General features: G+C 40.8%; 1 protein-coding gene across 4 annotated transcripts in view; it reads left to right on the top strand.

Annotated features, from left to right (window-relative positions):
• Nucleotides 1–5,177: 5,177 nt before the first annotated feature.
• Nucleotides 5,178–18,135, top strand: part of ark2n (arkadia (rnf111) N-terminal like PKA signaling regulator 2n) — a 50,906-nt gene continuing 37,948 nt past the window's right edge. For 2 of the 4 annotated variants that reach the window (XR_013932521.1, XM_080419626.1), the window contains exons 1-4: nt 5,178–5,346; nt 8,611–9,569; nt 15,986–16,165; nt 17,187–17,298. Coding sequence is in view for 3 of the 4 variants with exons in the window: in XM_080419626.1 (XP_080275752.1) it covers nt 8,678–9,569; nt 15,986–16,165; nt 17,187–17,298 (1,184 nt within the window). In the remaining variant the exon portion in view is untranslated. Of the gene's footprint in view, nt 5,347–8,610; nt 9,570–12,567; nt 15,494–15,985; nt 16,166–17,186; nt 17,299–18,135 lie in introns of those variants that run through there. The other 2 variants (XM_080419628.1, XM_080419627.1) reach the window with 2 other exon arrangements.

The following is an 18,135-nucleotide window of genomic DNA, read 5'->3' as shown; positions in this document are numbered from 1 at the left end:
GCCGCTCTGGAACCTCGTCGTACGACGGTGTCGCGCGCCAGAAAATAGCCCCGATCTACAAGCTCAGGACGCGTTGCTTTTTAAATAAGCCGATGAGCTTTTAGATCGGCTATTTTCACAAAGCACACACACACACACACACACACACACACACACACACACACACACACACACACACACACACACACACACACACACACACACACACACACAGAGACGGATCGACCAATCCGGTGACACCTCTGCTAAAAACAATGAGATCAGCATGGGGGGGGGGGGGTCTCTCCTCCCCCATGTGAATTACTACACAGTAATAAAATCTGTGCTGATAGAAGTACTCAGATTTCTTTTTCCATAAGTAAATACCACAATGTAGGAATACTCTAGTCTAGAGAGACACAATCTTTGAATGCAATAATGCATTGATAATTAAAAAAATAAGAGAAAATGTTCTTTGTACTTTTTGATATTTAAGTATTTTTATTAAATGCATGTAGGCTACTCTTGAATACTTAAGTAATTTTAAAAGCAAGTAGCCTACTCCAGTAGTACTTTAACTCAAGTATACATTTGACTGAACAAACTGTCACTTGCAGTCTGTTGAGTATAGTAGTCTAACATTTATTTGACCTGCAATACTTTCTTTGACTCAGTCTCAACTGTACTGGGGTTGAGTACTGATTACTTTGTCCACCACTAGTTGTAAGGCCTACATCAAATAGAGAAACGTTCCGATTTATTACAAAGCTCACACACAGACAGGATGGATGGAGTCAGAGAGACTGGACGGAACAGATGGGATGGGGATGGATCAGGATGGATGCCACCCCCCACCATAAGCCTAGGGCAGCCAGGGGTCTTTAGTGATTTTCAGGCCAAAGGACCCCCTAGCTGAGATAGAGATGAAGCAGGGACCCCCACTATATATTGTATAAAATCGTGTTTTTAAACTTCATTCATAGATGTCATATAATAGTTTCATAGACTTGCTTGACAGCACTTGTGTAGCTGTGTAGCATTGTGTTGGATTCATGTTAATGTGTATTTTAATTTTTATACTTGGTCTGCTCTTTTTCCTTTGCCAAAAAATAGCCGATCTACAATCGCTGGGCTTGTAGATCTGCTATTTTTGGCTAATGTTCCCCTCAGGATGCTATAGGGTTCAGGTGATTAATGTAAGAAAATAAAGGAAAAAAGGTTCCTATCACACAGATTCACAAGATTTGGTGGCCCCCCTGTAGTAACTCTGTGGGCGGATCCCCTAGGGGCCGGGGGTCTGTTGAAGACCCCTGTTGAAGACCCCTGGCCTAGGGGCACACAAACTGAAACCGATCTCTCAGTATTGTAAAGACAGATGTCTGTGTGTAACTGATTACTCTCATTTAGGAAACCAAATACCTTTCCTTTGCACTCAGTCATAATGAAAATCAGCACAAGAACAGCATCACAATACATTCTTCATTCTCATCCACAAAATCTGAGATTTGAAGGAAGTCAATAATGCAAAGACTACTGCAATATTTGTAATATAATGAAAGGATTTAGTTCTTTATTTGGTGTGCATTGAACCTATTCTGACTGCTAAATTAAGTAATTTTAACTATAGGCCTATGCATATTATATACCTTGCTTTTTCACTGAAGTGATCAAAAAGTCAATCGATCAAAAATGTACGGAGTAGCTTAACATGGTTACTATGGTTTCTGTTTTAGTAGTAGGCGCATTGTGTTTGTTCTATTAAAGGTAGGGTAAGTGATATGTTTTGGTAATATATATATATTTTTTGTTAAAAGGTTAAAGTACTACATTCTGATAGTAATCATTGCTACAGAGCGTTTGTTCGGTCACAGTGGTCTCTCCAGCTCTTTAGTAAACAGAATATTGGTACATTTTCAGGTAGGTGACAAAATGTAAGCCTATCAGGAGAGAGCTCTGAAAATGCATTTTCTGTTTATTAAAGAGCTGTAGAGACATGGAGACTCCTTTTACTGAACAAACACTCTATAGTAATGAGTACTATCTGAATATAGATTGATTGATTGATTGATTGATTACATTTATAATACTTTTGTCTAAAAGGTCCGACCAAAAAAGTCCTTGCGGTCTTGTTTCCGTTCATAGACATATATAATAGCAACCAAACAGTTCAAATCAACATAAAAAACAGAGAGAAAAATACCACTATGTACAAAAAAAGCATCATGAAAAATAAAATAAAAGTATATACAAAAAAAGGGGGGAGGGGGGGTCATCTGTCTACAGGGAAACTGGTACTACCTCCTCTTATGGCCTCCAGAAAGATGAGTTTTTAGGGCTGTTTTGAATGAGCCTAACGAAATGCATTTTTTGAGGGATGGGGTTAGGCTATTCCATACCTCGGTGGCCGTGGTGTAGAAGGAGAATTTGCCCATGTTTGTTTTATGGGTGGGTGGTACCAGATTGTTGTTTACGCTCCCTCTAGTTTCGTGACTGTGGGTGTCACTAACTTTTTGTAGGTATTTTGACAGATAAGCGGGTATAGGGGGCATTTCGGGCAAATCTGCATTTACAATTTTGAAGACTAGTCCCATTTTTAGTTGTTTAACCCTGTCTTCCACCCTGAGCCAGCCTAGGTAAAGTGAGTGGGAGAGAGGTGGGTCATGGGCCCCAGTCCGAGAAGTAGTCGAATCAGTTTGTTTTGGGAGGTTTGAAGCTTAGTCTTCAGTGACACTGAGGTGTTGGAGTACCAAGAGGAGCAAGCATAGTCAAAAAGGGGCTATAGTCAAAAAGGGTCTGAATCAGGGCCCCTGAGAGGGTCCTGAGGGCCTATTTAACACTCATTTTAACCAGTAAATCACTTACCCTACCTTTGATTCTTTTTACTAACAATTCTTTCTAAACGACATTGGTGTCAAGAAATGTTCTACTTGCCAAACATTGTGTTAACTTACTTTTAATAATGTGCCTTTAGTACAATTTATGTTACAGTAACGCCCCCTGGTGGTGGTTGTAGCAACTAACTGTACATGTAGAGTGAGGGGTCTGAAAGACAATGCACACATGACATGATGAAACATCATGTGAAGACTTCAATATAATATATCATTAAATATGATATAACACTGAATATTGCGTTGTATCAGGCAGAATGACATTATTCGTCAGAAAGAAAAGAAGAATTTACATTTAAAGTAGGGGATTTAAAGCAGCACAATTAACAGATAATTAGCATACAGCTGACCTCAGGATGAGCAGAAATGTCAAAAGGGCTTTTTTGGGGGGCATGTCTTTTCAAAAGTTTGTTTTGAAATAGTGAAACTATAGCATTTCTACAAGCTCACGTGTCGTTGTGAGCTTGTAGGAGCTTGCCATTTTGTAGATCTGCTATTCCTCACACACGACAAAGTATATAGAATATAAGTTTGGGCTAAAGGCCAAACCAGATTGCGTCGCTCCTCATCATTTGTTCTCCACCTTCCCCCTCCCCTATAGTGGCAGATGCCAGAACATGAGCTCTGACCCTGAGCATTTAGGGGTGAGCCGGTGAGGTTGTATGTTAATAGGGAGGCACTTGTCTGCTCTGGAGTCTACCAAGCCCCCAGGACTGGGAGAGGGGGGGTTGCAGCGAGGGGTGGCATGATCATGATGGCCAACTCTGGTACAACAGTTGTTTGGCCCAAAAAAGCATTTCCCCTATACACACACTCAGAGAAAGTAAAGCTCGCTAAACCTGTTATGAAGATAGCTTGAAACCTGCAAGTTCACAAACTACTATAAATATTGAATCCTGCGACATAAATGTTTGATATATTATTTTGCTTGGATTGATGGTTTACTTATGTTATGTTGGGACAGGGACATATTTTCAGATATTGCAGGTTAATGTTTATATTCTCTTGGTTTAGATGCTGGTGCTCCCTGTCTGTTATATTGTTATATATTTTTTATGCAGTGTGCATTGTCATTTTCCAGTTGCAAAGTAACTACTGGGCTAATCCCATTATAATGTATCAGTGTTTTGTAAATTCTGCAACACCAGCACTGAATGGGTTTTGTTTCCGCACGTCTAGCGTTGAACCGTTCAGAGCATTTCTATCTTCTACCCAAAATAAATCTGATCGGACCCCATAAGGCAGGTTCCCAGCTGGCACCAAAACACTGTAGGACCCGAAGGGGGACTGTGATGATGACATCAAGAGAGTATTGTGCATTATTCTACTGAGGAAAAATCACAAAAAGATGGTTAGGTCGGGTAAGAGACTTTCTCAAACATTTTTGATCATCTCTCATTGTGTCCTGAGTCTAGACTCAGGACACAATGAGAGGTGATCTAACTGAGCTCCAAATTGGGCAACATGGCCTAAGGCAGTGGTTTTCTTTTTTTTCTTTCTTTTCATATCAAGGTCCATTATTTATTCGGCATTTGAGCCACGGACCACCATTTGATGAGATTTAGACTCTCAGACCCAAAACTTAATATTTTGTTATCATTGGATACTATTTTGTCCACAATTCCATCCATGCTGTATTGATTGTGGTACCAATAGGAGAGATAACAGGCCAACAATGTTTTATTAAGTAATGCAGATGTTTCAATAATTTAAGTAAAACACGTTTTCCACGACTGCCACCACTTTGCGGCATTACTTATAATATAAGTAATGCAGGGGTCTTCAACAGGGGGTCCGGGACCCCTAGGGGGTCCTCAGAGCTACTATAGGGGGTCCGCCAAATCTTTGTGTGATAGGATTTAGTTTTTTACATTAACCACTTGAACCCTAGAATTCCTTTTCTGAGGGGAACATTAGCCGAAAATAGCAGATCTACAAGCTCTCAACGCCTCGCGCTGCGAGGCGTTGAGACTTGTAGATCGGCTATTTTTGGCAAAGAGTTATAGGTGTAGACGGAAAAAAGAGCAGCAAACGTTTATCTGAAACAAAATGTTTTATAATATAGAGGGGTCCCTGCTTCATCTCTCTCTCAGCTAGGGGGTCCTTGGCCTGAAAACGTTGAAGACCCCTGACTTATATACTTCTACAGTATTTTATTCCACCCGCAGGGGGCAGTCGTTTTTATTTTTTAAAGCGGCCCTTTTCTTGTCACGCCCGGAAGTGTCGCATCCTACGTGACGTAAACTTCTGTGCCAACCAACGAGCAGACGTGATGAAGACATTTTACAATAAACACAGTTAGCCTGAGAGAGCTAGGCGTGAGCTCAGGCTCACTAGGAGCGCTTCACTTTTTTAAGTTCAAAATCACAGAGGCTTTATTTATAATTGAGTTAAACGTTATTTTTTTAATGTTACAAATCGAGGATGATGTCAACAAAGTGGGCCGCGCGGGAAAGCAGTGTATAGTAACACCCTGGTAAGTTCTATCATAACTACTAGCAACTTAGCTTAGCTTTTAGCTTAGCCGATGTTCTTCTGACTGATGCTAGCATGTTAGCGTCAGTCAGGCTAATGTGCTCTCACATACAGTGTTGCCAGATTCTGTGAGAGAAACAAGCAACCGGGTCTAGGAAAACCAGCCCAAAAGAAGCGACTATGGGGCCACATGAGTACTTTAACATGTACATTAGCTATTTGAAAATAGCAGATCTAAAAGCTCACAACGCGTCGCGATGCGACGCGTTGTGAGCTTGTAGATCGGCTATTTTCAAATAAAATCTTGCTAACTATAATTATCAGATCTGGCAACCCCGCTCACATAGCATAGTTGGTGGTAGAAGTGTTGCCAGGTTTTGAGAGAGAAACGAGCAACTAGGTCTTTTTTTTCTTTTTGTTTTGCAGAAAAAAAGCACATGAAAGTACAGTTTAAATACTAGGTCAGCTAAATAGGATTAAAAAGCCCATAAAAGCCTAAATGACTTGTTTCAAATGGGGTCCTTATGATGTACTCCATTCATAGTGTGCCCTGAAACATGACTGTCTACAGACGAGCGTCATGTGTGAACCATGGCTAAGTGTAGTACTCAATTCATAGTGGTCCATGACAACAAGCACTTTAAACCTATATGCTGTGTATACATTGAAAATAGCAGATCTACAAGCTTGTGATGTTGTGAGCTTGTAGATCTGCTATTTTTCATTCTTGAAATAAAATGTGGAATATTTGAAAACATTTGGCCTGAAACACTTCAGGCACAAGATGGGGTAATAGGGACAAATACATTATTTAATTTAGGGGTCCTTGACATGAAAATATTTGAGAACTACTGGTTTAAACAATAGTACATTAAAAAACAACAACATGGAAACAAGTCCAAATAAGCAACTACACTTTAGAACCCTCAACCAACAATATTTACAAGTAACTTTACAGGAAAAACGAGTCCCAAAGTCGCTTACAATAAGCAGACATGGCAACACTGGGTTGGTAGGTGTTAGCAGGTGTTAGCTTGTGTGGCTAGCACTGCGCGCAGCATTATTATTATCACCACTGACTGCTTGTAGTCTGAGCTTGTAGATCTGATATATATTATATCACTGGTTGGCCCTCCATTCATTACGCAGCTTCATTATTATATCACAACATTAATTATTATGATCTGGTCCAAGTCTAACAGACCTCAGCTCTGCTACATGTTAATAAGAGAATGAATGCATTGATGATGCAGTGATCCTCAACCTGTTTATTTTATTTCAACGACCCCCCCCAGTGTGATATGCATGCATCAGACCACGGACCCCCATTTCATAGCATTTTGTATCTCTCTCTCTCCCTCTCTCTCTCTCTGGGACCCCAGTCTCTACACTTTAAAATACAACTATCAATCATTTAGCTGGGGAGGGAGGGAGGTAGGAGGGACCCCCTGGAACCCCCTCAAGGTCCCCTAGTAGGGCAGTGGCTCTCAACCTTTTCAGGCCGTGACCCCCCCCCCTGGGGTACTGGGGACCCCCCAACCTGATAAGCACTTGTCATGTAGGAGTGGAGGCATTACATTTAGTTTGACTCTGACAATTTTTGCCTCTTATATTGTTTGACAATTTGGCCAATGTTTGACCAGTTTCTATAGTATAGTTTGTTGATCACTTTTGATGCAGTTATGGTCTTTTTCTTTTCTTTCTTTCCCTTTTTTATGAGGTATTTAAAAGGTCTTAAAAGTCCTTAAATGGTCTACTTCACTGTCACCTGGGGACCCCCTCTCCAAATCATGTGGGGACCCCCGAACCCCAGGTTGAGAACCACTGCCCTAGGGGGCCTGGGTCTCTCCCATGAACCAGAGCTACCCCCCCGACCCCACATTCTGAATCATTCGCTTAAAAAGTGTTGTGAGATGAACGTACTGAATGCCCACTAACCTGTATCTAATGCACAAGATAAACTTGTTGCAGTAGTGGCACCAGTAGTCTGATTAATATACTTTTAACATATTAAATAATGTGTTTCTACATTCTAAAATGTAATGGACCCATGTTGAGAAAATTATATTATCCCCACCATAAAAAAACAAATGCATTATTATATATATATATTAAGTTTTGATATGGCTCCACCAATCTTTTGATGGCATGAATGTGTTTTAGCATAGATTCAACGGTAGTTCATACCGTAAGATGGAACAGCTGACATTCACTAACATGTGTATATTAACCAGTTGTAAGAGAGAGTAGATTGTGTGCTTTAATTTCTATGTAATGACAGAATTAATACAGTTAAAAATGAGTTTCAGATTTAAAACGTAAATCTTCACCCACATAAATTGATGACACATGTGGTTACCTAAGAGAAAGAGTGACTTACTTAGTATTGGGTATTTATAATCTGTTGTATTGGAAATTGGTGCCCATTCTGTCAGCTTAAAGGACCTACATGTGTTTGGCTGTTTAGCTGCAAAGTTAAGGGTTATTATTATAAGAATAATCTGCTGTGCAGTACATGGTAGCCATAGAAACTTGGATAGCAATCAGTGACTGGCTTAGTTAGAGCTGGACGTGGACGATATGACGTCAAATCAATATCAAAATTATTTCAAACTTTTGCTTCGATTCTAAATGATTATTTAAAAAAAAGTGAAAATAGCAGATTTACAAGCTCACGTGTAGATCAGCTATTTTTGTACGGCACCATTGCACAACAAAGTATAACACAGAGTTAAGTGGTCAATCAACCTAATTGATTTAGTTGATTATCAAAAAAATATATATAATTAGATTCGTTGATGTATAAGAAAAAAAAACTGCTTCTCGATTAATCTATTAACCTACACGAGCAAGATTAAAGGGGTAGTTCACCCCCAAAAGAACTTTTTTTCTATTGATTACTGACCATCTGGAGCCTTGAATTCATAGATATTTTTTTGTTTTTGTCACATTCCTAAGCCAATAATTTCATTATAATAAATGTGTCCCCATTGATTCCGGTAGGAGACACAAATGCATTTGTGTCTCCTACCGGAATCAATGGGGCTAAATTTATTATAATCAAATAATAAAGGAAGGAATGCGACAAAAACAAATAAATATCCATGAATTCAAGGCTCCATGGGGTGAGTAATCAATAGAAAAAAAGTTATTTGGGGGGGTGAACCACCCCTTTAAGTCAGCTATTGGTTCTTAATATAGTTTTCGATCGGTTAATTGCGTGACTTTGTGTGACTGAAGTTGTGTTTATTTTTCCTCCCACCAGGTGAGTTCCTGTCCAGGGACTTGGGTCCATGTCATTTGGACCTCGGGGGGCTCCGGGCTGAACTAGCATGAAGATGGCCGACTCAGAGAAGACAGAGGAGTTCTTGGACGCAGAAAGCCTGCCAGAGTGCCCCGTCGACGCAGACCCGGCCACCGCCTCCGTCAAGGGAGGAGAGCAGGAGCAGGACTCCCCGAAGACGGAGACCACGCCCACCACCAGCTCGCCGCCGAGGGAGAAGGAGGAAGGAGGAGACCAGAGCCCGGATCCCGGCCTCCTCTCCATGCCGTGCCTCATGAAGGAGCTCCACAGAGACTCCCCCGAGGAGTCTCAGCACGGCGCCTCCACGGGGAGCGACAGGCCCGTCTCTCGCCACGTCTACGAGAGCGACTCCTCCAACGCCTGCATGGCGTCCCCCTCCTCCAGCGGCCACCTGGCCGACTCGGACACACTCTCCTCGGGGGAGGAACGGTCCGCTCCTCAGGTAGGAGGAGGAGGAGGAGCAGGGGAATCGACCAACATGGAAGCCGGCGGCGAGCCCGGGCAGGCGACGGGCGGAGGGCAAACGTCCGCGGCGGTCACAGCGGGGGGCAGAAAATCCAGGAGATCGCGATCGGAAAGCGAAACGCCCTCTAACGCCATGGCGGCGAAGAAGAACCGCTGCCAGCCCTCCTCCGTGGCGGCGGCGGCGGCGGCGGGAGCCTTGGGGCAAGAGAAGCAAACCAACGGCAAGCTGTCCAAAGTGAAGGGCCACCGGAGCCAGAAGCACAAGGAACGCATGCGTCTGCTGAGGCAGAAGCGCGAGGCGGCGGCGCGGAAGAAGTACAACCTGCTGCAGGACAGCAGTACGAGCGACAGCGAACTCACGTGCGACTCCAGCACCAGCTCCTCTGACGACGACGACGACGACGACGGGACCTCGGGAGGAGGAGGGAGCAAGACAATCAACACAGACATACCAGGTAACAACGCATTACTGGGCTGTTAGGACCGTAATATCGACGTATAGTCGTGTTTAAGCACTTGAGCTTGGGATCACAATTATTACGTAATCGTTTGATCGCAATTATTTGAGATAATCGCAATATTTTTGCATAATCGTCATAATCGTTTCCATGTTTAAAAAATGTCACACATTTTCAAATATTGAAAAAAGCGGAAATAGCTGATCTACAAGCTTACAACACGTCACGTAAGCTTGTAGATCAGCTATTCCTGCTATTTTACTATGTATAACATTTTTAAATATGTCAATAATTTCGTCAATAATTTTGTCATATCTGCCCTGTGCAATTTTTGATTACGAAGCCTAAAAGGCAAACAGAAATTACATTTGTATTCATATGTTCAATGCCAAAAACACAATTAGATCCTTAATGCCATTATTTGAGTGACGATTAATCGTCAACTTAAATTTGTAAATCGTGACAGCCCTTAACCAGGTAACACATTACTGGCTGTAGGACTGAAATATTGATCATAGTAATTAATGTTTAAGCACTTGAGCGTGGAGCTAGATGTCGTGTGGTGAAAATAGCTGATAGTGAGTAGAGCCAGACTGACCCAGATTTTTGGGTCCGATCCCAATTTTCCTAGACCTCCGTTGATGGATGTTTTGACGGATATTGTATTTCAAAAGGGACAATCTTGAAACTAATAAATATATACTTTTATTAAGTATTTATTGAACTTCAATATATGAAAAGAACATTTTATTTATACAATGAACAAGTAAATGTAAATAAAATACACATATCTGAACTTCATCTTATTTAACCACTTAAGTCCTATTCAAGAAATCTCTAAAATAGCAGATCTACAAGCTCACAATGTGTCTCAATGCGAGGCGTTGAGAGCATGTAGAATGACAATTTTTGTTATATTAAAAGGTTAACAATTGGAACGCATCAGCTGCATAATTGCCGATACCGATGTCGTAAAAAAAAAAACATCGGGTTCTAGTTGTGAGCTTGCAGATCAGCTATTTTTGTCATGCGACACTGGCATACGACGAGTATAAAAGCTATTTTTAGGATTTTTCACCTATAATGACGTGCCCGAAATAGGCACACCAGTGTTAAAGTTGTTAGGCGTCAGATTGAAACGTGACCTATTCGTTTTTTAAGGAAATCCTAATATTATATTGTTCACATAGCTTATTGTGTCTGCACATTGTAATTACAAATCAATACAGGTGCTGTTTTGCTTGTTTGTTTGCTTATTGTCTCACACCTGAGTGTTTATGTTCTCATTCATCATTTTGTCTTCATTCACCATTGCCGTAGATATTTATTTACACATTCACATGTTGAAGAGCATTTTGTAGTAGTGAGTGTTCTGTCTCTTGTCTAAATGTTTGCATGCTGTCGAAATCTAAGGGGCTTTATTCTATTCAACTTAAATTAAATGTCCTAAATGGGTTCATTTATAGGCTAACCTCTGTTGCTATTTCTGTGCTTCTAGGAGTGAGCCATTTTTATTCTCAGCAGGCTATTTGCTCCGAATAGGCCTATGCAATGTTATGTATGTGATTTAGTCTGACTTGTAAGTGACACTACTTTTCACTGGTTATTATTCTGAGTTAACGTAGTAGCTAAGTTGTGTGTCTGGGAATGGAAGCTAGCTAATAACTATTGGTTAGAATTTTAGAAAATATGTATCATGAATATGATCAATCGTTTTGTATTTGGAAGATTTTATACCTACCTTATCTAACAGAAAGGAGTTGGGTTCGAAGTAGTCGTCTTTTTTCGGCACACCAAATAGGTCTGCATAACCTGTCAATCCCGGCTGTATGTATTGTATGGAATTCAACTTGCTGTCATGTGTAAACGGTGGGTTTGAACTGGCCTCTATATCCCCAAAGCCCTGATGTGTCATTGGTTTGACTTTTTCTCCCTGATCCAAAGCAGAGGCTCAGTCTTTCTTGGGCTTTGTGTTTTTTAGTTACTTTTAATCATTAAGCATTTGGTTCAGTGGAACAGGCTCCGTAGTACCAGTACCAGCAATGGCTCAAATTTGCTCTTCTTAAACGTGGGTGGTTTGAAAAACGTCTCAACATTGTTTTGAGTTGAGCTCTGTTACATGTTTTAGCATGTTGATTCTTAGAATAGCAGCCATGAAGGCTGATCATCAAAAGCGGCAGCAGACAAAATGTGCCTTATGTCTATTCTTACATCATCGCTGTCTCCTGCGCAACTTTATATTTACAACTACAGTAACTGTGTAAATCTGTTTGGTTGAGTTGGTTGAACTTGACCTTCTGCCTACTGTTGTTGGGAGAGTACCTCTATATATATTAGATTTATTGTGACCATAATCCCTCGTCTCTCAATATTTGGTTTTGAGTTTGGTTGCCTATTTCATGTGCCATCATTGTGGCAAGCTAGGAACTAAGCTAAACCACAGATTTTAGTTTTATACACACATTTTAGGCTGTCTAATAATGCTACGTTGTTGCATTAATGAGATGTTTATATTATGCCCCACCGTAGTCATTAGTCATCATTAGGTGTCAGCTCATATTTAACCAACTTATTATTTTTTTTCTTCCAACTGATGACATTTTTGCAGCTAACACACATCTAGATATAGCTTTTTGTCTTGAGGTTTATACCGTAGTCATTCATCTGCGTTATTTGGCCGTCTTCTTCAGAGTTTCATCACTTAACAACACATGTTCCAAAACATGAGCAAATGAGTCATCTATCTATCTATCTATCTATCTACTATTATGGTCTTGTGTAGAAAAAGCTATCAACCATTACTTCATCCTGCACACAGACTGCATGACGTGTAGTCCATCATTAGCATGAAAGAGACGATCTGCACGTAAACCAAAAAAAAACAAACTGTCATTTTCTTTCTTAAAAAAAAAACAAAAACAAAAAAAGTCCACCTTCCGAAGCATGAAACGTCCTACTGTATTTTCTTATGGCTTTGGCCTCAATGTCTTTAAAGCTGGCTTCAGACGTGCTACGGAGAGATCCAGAGTGGGTGCACAGATTCACGGCCTGCTGGACTCGAGCGGCTCGTGGGACAGAAACAGCATCGGCAGCGTCCTGGAGGAGGCCATGACGCGTTTCGCCGTGATGCAGCGGCAGACCGAGGAGCGCTTCCGCGTCTGGATGGAGAAGCTCACGCGCCTCGACTCGGACGACGACGACGATTCGTCCAAGCACTCGAGCGACGCGCTGGAGGGCGGCCGCCGTCGTCGCGGCGGCGGCCGGAGGGGGCCCCGCCCCTCCCCGCCCAGTTCCTTTTTGCCCTCGTCGGAGTCGGCGGAGACCATGGCCGCGTACATGTTGACCCGGGAGAACATGAACCTCACACCCTCCTCCGCCCCCATTATGAACAACAACAACACCCTACCTGAAGTGGTCACTCCTAACGGGAACCTAGTGGGAGTTCCTGACCCTGGTGTCTTGAATGTTTAGGGTTTTTTCCATGTTATGTCACACCTTCTGGACTCCTTTTTTTTTTTTTAGATGACTTAAAGAGGTCCACTCCACACCTGTGCAGCCGTTATTATGGCTCTCAAAAGTTGCATACTGTTGCTAAAAGAGTCAGTTATATGAGGAGTTTGAGGACAATTAAACTGAACGTTCTGCTCACCAATACATGCAAGTGGGCCTGATAATAAGCTGTTTGAATGGAGAGGCTTCTTCTTGCATGCTGTACAGGAACCTGAAAGCCTTGGACATCTGCTGGCAATGAATCACTGTGAAATCTGACGTGGATAACTCTCTCAACTGGCCCTCTAGGGCGCTGTTCAGCCTAAAAAGACTTCCTGGAGTTTAATGTAGAATCCTGTTTACCGTTGATGAAATAGACAGGCAATAGGCAACGTTAGATTCGAGTCAGGGCTCTTGTTGTATTTTCTTTTGTTGTACGGCCTATTCTAAGAGTTTTCTTGTTTACTAGCCTTCTCTATCTCTCTCTCGCTCTTTCTCACTTTCACCTTCTCTCACACACACACACACACACACACACACACATTTGAAATTAATGTAAGTGATACAGAATGTGCATTACAGACCAGGCAGCCATTATTAAAGTGCTATAGGTATGGTGCTGCTGTTTCATAGATAGCATGTGCCTTGTCATCTTGAATTCATGCTGGGAATGATACGTAGAGCAGTTTTTTTCCCTCCCTTTTTTAAGTTCAAGTTCAAGGCAGTTCATTAGCATCCAGGCCCTTTGAACTTGGTCTGCACTTTGCTCATAATCGGTTTTTAGAACTTTTTTCAACTTAGCAACCGATGCTTTGGTTGCATAGCTTTACTAACACAAAAAAAAATGTTGAAGAAAATGATTTGCCTATAATATATTATTAATGCAATAGACTAACAAACACAAATTTTGACATTTTGTTTTAAGAATGTATTTTGTAGGTAGTGAAGATTAGATTTGCATTTAGGTTTTTTTTACATTGTTATTTTTGTTTAATCTTTGCTGCCAAACTGCCCTTGTGCAGCAATAACTGAAACTAGTGAGGGACAAATCACTCCCAACCTTTGTTTTGACTAGCCTATGTATAGACAATGAGCATTGAATATGGTATGTGGTCTTTTTGCTGTAGGTATTGGCTGCAATATGAATAGCCTCAAATCTCTAATATCCATATCATCCTGGTTAGGTTTACATGCACTGGCATTCTATCTGCCAGCTTTGGCCTGTGTTTCAACAAAATGCTGCCTTTTTTCCCTCCCCAGTTTGTACTTTAGTAGTTAAAACTCTAACTCTGTGTTTACCACTTCTAAGCCTGGCGTCAGTTTTTCAGTACAGCCCACCCCGGAAATTGCAGATCTACATCTACTTGTAGATCGGCTAGTTTTTATAAAAAAATAAAGTCAATGTAGGGCTTAAGTGGTTAAACTAACTAAGAGATCTACCGCATTAATATAGATGCATGGCAAACGTTTACAGATTTCCAAAATCTCTAGAATGGACTGGATCCTTCTGATGGTGAAGTGTCCTTCTGGTTCACATCCTGTGGTCTTTTTGGGTGAACTGTGAATGTTCTCCCTTTTCAATCCTCTTTTTCCAGCCACTTTTGCAGACATGGATGACCCATGGACAGGTGTCACAGAGACCCGTTAACTTGACACTCCAAACACTACCTAATCGTCGTGGACATTGAAGGGATCCCCACAGCCTAATCTGATTAATTTAGTTAGCATATTAATGTTGCATTTTATGTATGTGTATTTTGTAGGCCTGTAAGAGTTAGTTCTACGATTATTTCAACTGAGTGCATCCAAATATTGTCCTTCCTGTTGCATGTGACTCCTCATGTGGTTATGTAAATTTGTATTGAGAATGTTCAAGACCAAATATACGTTTTTTTTAAATGAGCAACACATTGGCAATGTTGAAGTAAGGTCATTTTCTCATCTAGTTTCTCTCGGTCTGATGGTTTTGTTTTGAATCTCTTTTCATATTGCTTTGATTTTGGAACAAAAGTGACTGTGCTATTTTGTTTTAAATGGACCCAATAAGTTGCCTGTACAGGTTAGTCCACACCACAGTACACATGGCTCTGTGACACAGCAAAGGACTTTAATACAATAATTGAGGACAGTCTAGTGTTTACCAAAGAGATTAGACTGGTTTATATTGGTCCTTCGTCTCCAGTATCCTCATTGCCTAAGCTTTGCATTTATAAATGCTGGGTTTGTTCTGGTGATGCTGGTGAATGTTTGCGGTGCTGTCCAGATAACGTGTGTGTGTCCCAACAACACATTTTGACTCTCCAGCAGAGTATTTTAGCTCTTGTTTTTGGTTTTTCACGTTTTTTGCTTTTTATACGGCATCACGGAATGAGAGGTTTTGCATCCTGGTGTAGTTTTTGTGAACGGCTTATTATTTTAAGGGCAATAAACAAAGACCGAAAATAATTGCTGCAGTATGTTTTTAGTTCATTACAAACCATGCACACACGTAACCAATTATTGATTCCAGGTTTATAAGTGGTTAATATTAGCTTGCACACAATGTTAAATGTATATTGGGGCCTATCATTACTGCACGTAAAATAAATGTAAACCTCAACACCTCCTATGAATCACAACATACTTTTGATTTGTCTTCATTTACTAATAGTTGAAGTATTTGGCAATACTTGTTGCAAACTGTACCATAATTTGCAATAAGTGCATACATTATTTTTTGCATTAAGCCTTTTCATCAGTACTTTTATCAGTGCTGTCAGCTTAGGCTATTTGTAGATGGAAATAATCAAAATTCGTATGTCTTTTCCTACACTGGAACACAGCACAGTGGTTGTGGGCTGTCTATTCCAAAACACAATCCTAATCCTCACAGGCTTATTATTTGAATAATGAACAAATGAAGTGTTTTCCTTTGTTTTCTGCAGACGGTCCTCCGGTAGTGGGTCACTATGATATTTCTGACACTGATTCTAACCAGGAGAGTATGAGTATGGAGACGTGTGTCCGGGCCACGGTGATAAAGCATGAGCTAAAAACACACAGAGACCATCAGGATATCATGGCAGCTCACTCTGGGTGTATAAGAGCGCTGAGCGCTTTCTCAGGTCAGTTACAAACCCGGTGTAATAATCCAACTGAAAAATATCCACTCCTCTCAGTGAAGACCCAGACAGTTTTTTTTAGACTCATGGTGTCACCAATATGCAACAACATACCAAGTGGGGGGAAAAGGTTCCGACTTTTCAGCCTTTTACGAATCTCATGCAGCAAGCAAGGCGTCTTTTTGAAGTACTGTCTCCTGTCTTATCTATCCATTCTTTGGCTGTCTTGCTTTTAGTACCATTTAAGACATTGTTCCAGCTCTGCTTCAGCACAGGAAATTGACGACGTTGACTTTTGTGAACGAATGTATTTAGTCATTTATTGAGCATGGATTGAAGTTCTCAGTCGCCAAGACTGATTTCAGTCATTTGGATTCCATGGAAGCCAGCATGTCTTCTATGGAAGCATGTTGCGCACTATGCGCAGCAAAAATAGCCGATCTACAAGCTCTCAATGCGTCGCTAGACGCATTGAGAGCTTGTAGAAAGGCTATTTTCGTTTATTTTAAGATTAGAGCATTTATGAAGTGGTCAAACTAGCAATATGTTCAGAAGAATCTTCCATAATATCTTAATCGCCTCGGATATTTAATATAAAAGCAACGGTTAAAGCCTGAATCTGTGAATTTGTGTTTTTTGAACCCGTTGGCAGTACTTAGAACAGCAGGACCAACATTACTAAAGCATCCTAATTTTACATATTGTGTTCATCGTTTAGGAATCGGCGCTGGTGTGTGTGTGTGTGTGTGTGTGTGTGGGGGGGGATCCTTTCACAAATCGCACATTAGGTTTTTGAGTCATGAGATAAAATGTAGCTTTAATCCATGATTGAGTGTTAACAACGCCCAATCCAGTCGGCCGTTTTGGAAAACGGTCTGAAATCCATGTTTTGTCGATGTGTCCCTCTGTCTGTGTCAAAGCACATGCTGTCTGTTGTGTCGGCGAAAACCCTGTGGCTCCTCCGTGGCTCCTGGTTCATGTTGAAAGTGTGTGTGATGTGTTTTTCCTCTTGTGTGTGTTTCAGGCCACATGGAGGCAGAGCTGTCCCACAGGGAGGGTTCTCAGCACAAAGGCCCCATTAACGTTGCCTCCTCAGATAGTGAAGTGGAAATAGTAGGAGTGCAGGAAAACACACGGTAAAAATAGTCTTAACACTTCTTTCCCCCCCATGACAATTGTCATCCAGCTGAATGTGCTAAACCAATTTTTGGTTGTTATTCTGGTTGCAAAATTTTAATTCACCTTTTTAGTTGTGTTAACCTTGTTTGAAAATGTTATAATTTCATGCCCGAAAAAGAGACATTATCTCGAACTTTGTCTTAATGAATAGAATACATGAATAGAATACATTTATTATTGTATTGGTAGAAGCCTCTTTGCATTAGTTTATTTAGTTCATGCAAACAGAGTCTCACAGCACCAGATGAAAATAACTGACCATATTTGTACTTAAATCATGGCCAGGTATTGAATCCAAGGTTTCCACCAAAGTTCAATAATATTATTATTATAGCTATTTTAACCACTTGAACCCCACCATAGCTCAGGCTCAGAACGTGCCCTGAGCTTCTGCTAATTTTGGCAAAGAAATGTGGTGTCTAGAGGGGAAAAAAGTGGTACTGTGCAGTTGCAACTCAGGTCCGTTTGGATAAGAATAGAGGGTTTACCTCATTCAAAGTCAAACCGGTAACGCATCTATGTAACCACTTTATCCATATTTTATGCTTTGGCTATTCAAAAATAGCAGATATACAAGCTCATAGCTATGCTATTGCTATTTTTGAAAAATCTTGATCATTAAAGCAAATATTTGAATTTTGTTTTTGAACATTTGTAACTCAAATCTTTGCTTTTGGGTCATGGAAAATACGTTTTTACAGAAAACTGTTAGGATTTAGAAGACATTTGTAGAATCCCCCAGAAGCAAAGATTTGAGTTACAAATGTTCGCTTTAAAAATATATATATATATAT

Source organism: Gymnoscopelus braueri (assembly GCF_963280865.1).
Source record: "Gymnoscopelus braueri genome assembly, chromosome: 22".
Classification (NCBI taxonomy): domain Eukaryota; kingdom Metazoa; phylum Chordata; class Actinopteri; order Myctophiformes; family Myctophidae; genus Gymnoscopelus; species Gymnoscopelus braueri.
The sequence above is the reverse complement of the archived record's forward strand: the minus strand, read 5'-3'. Positions and strand labels throughout refer to the sequence as shown.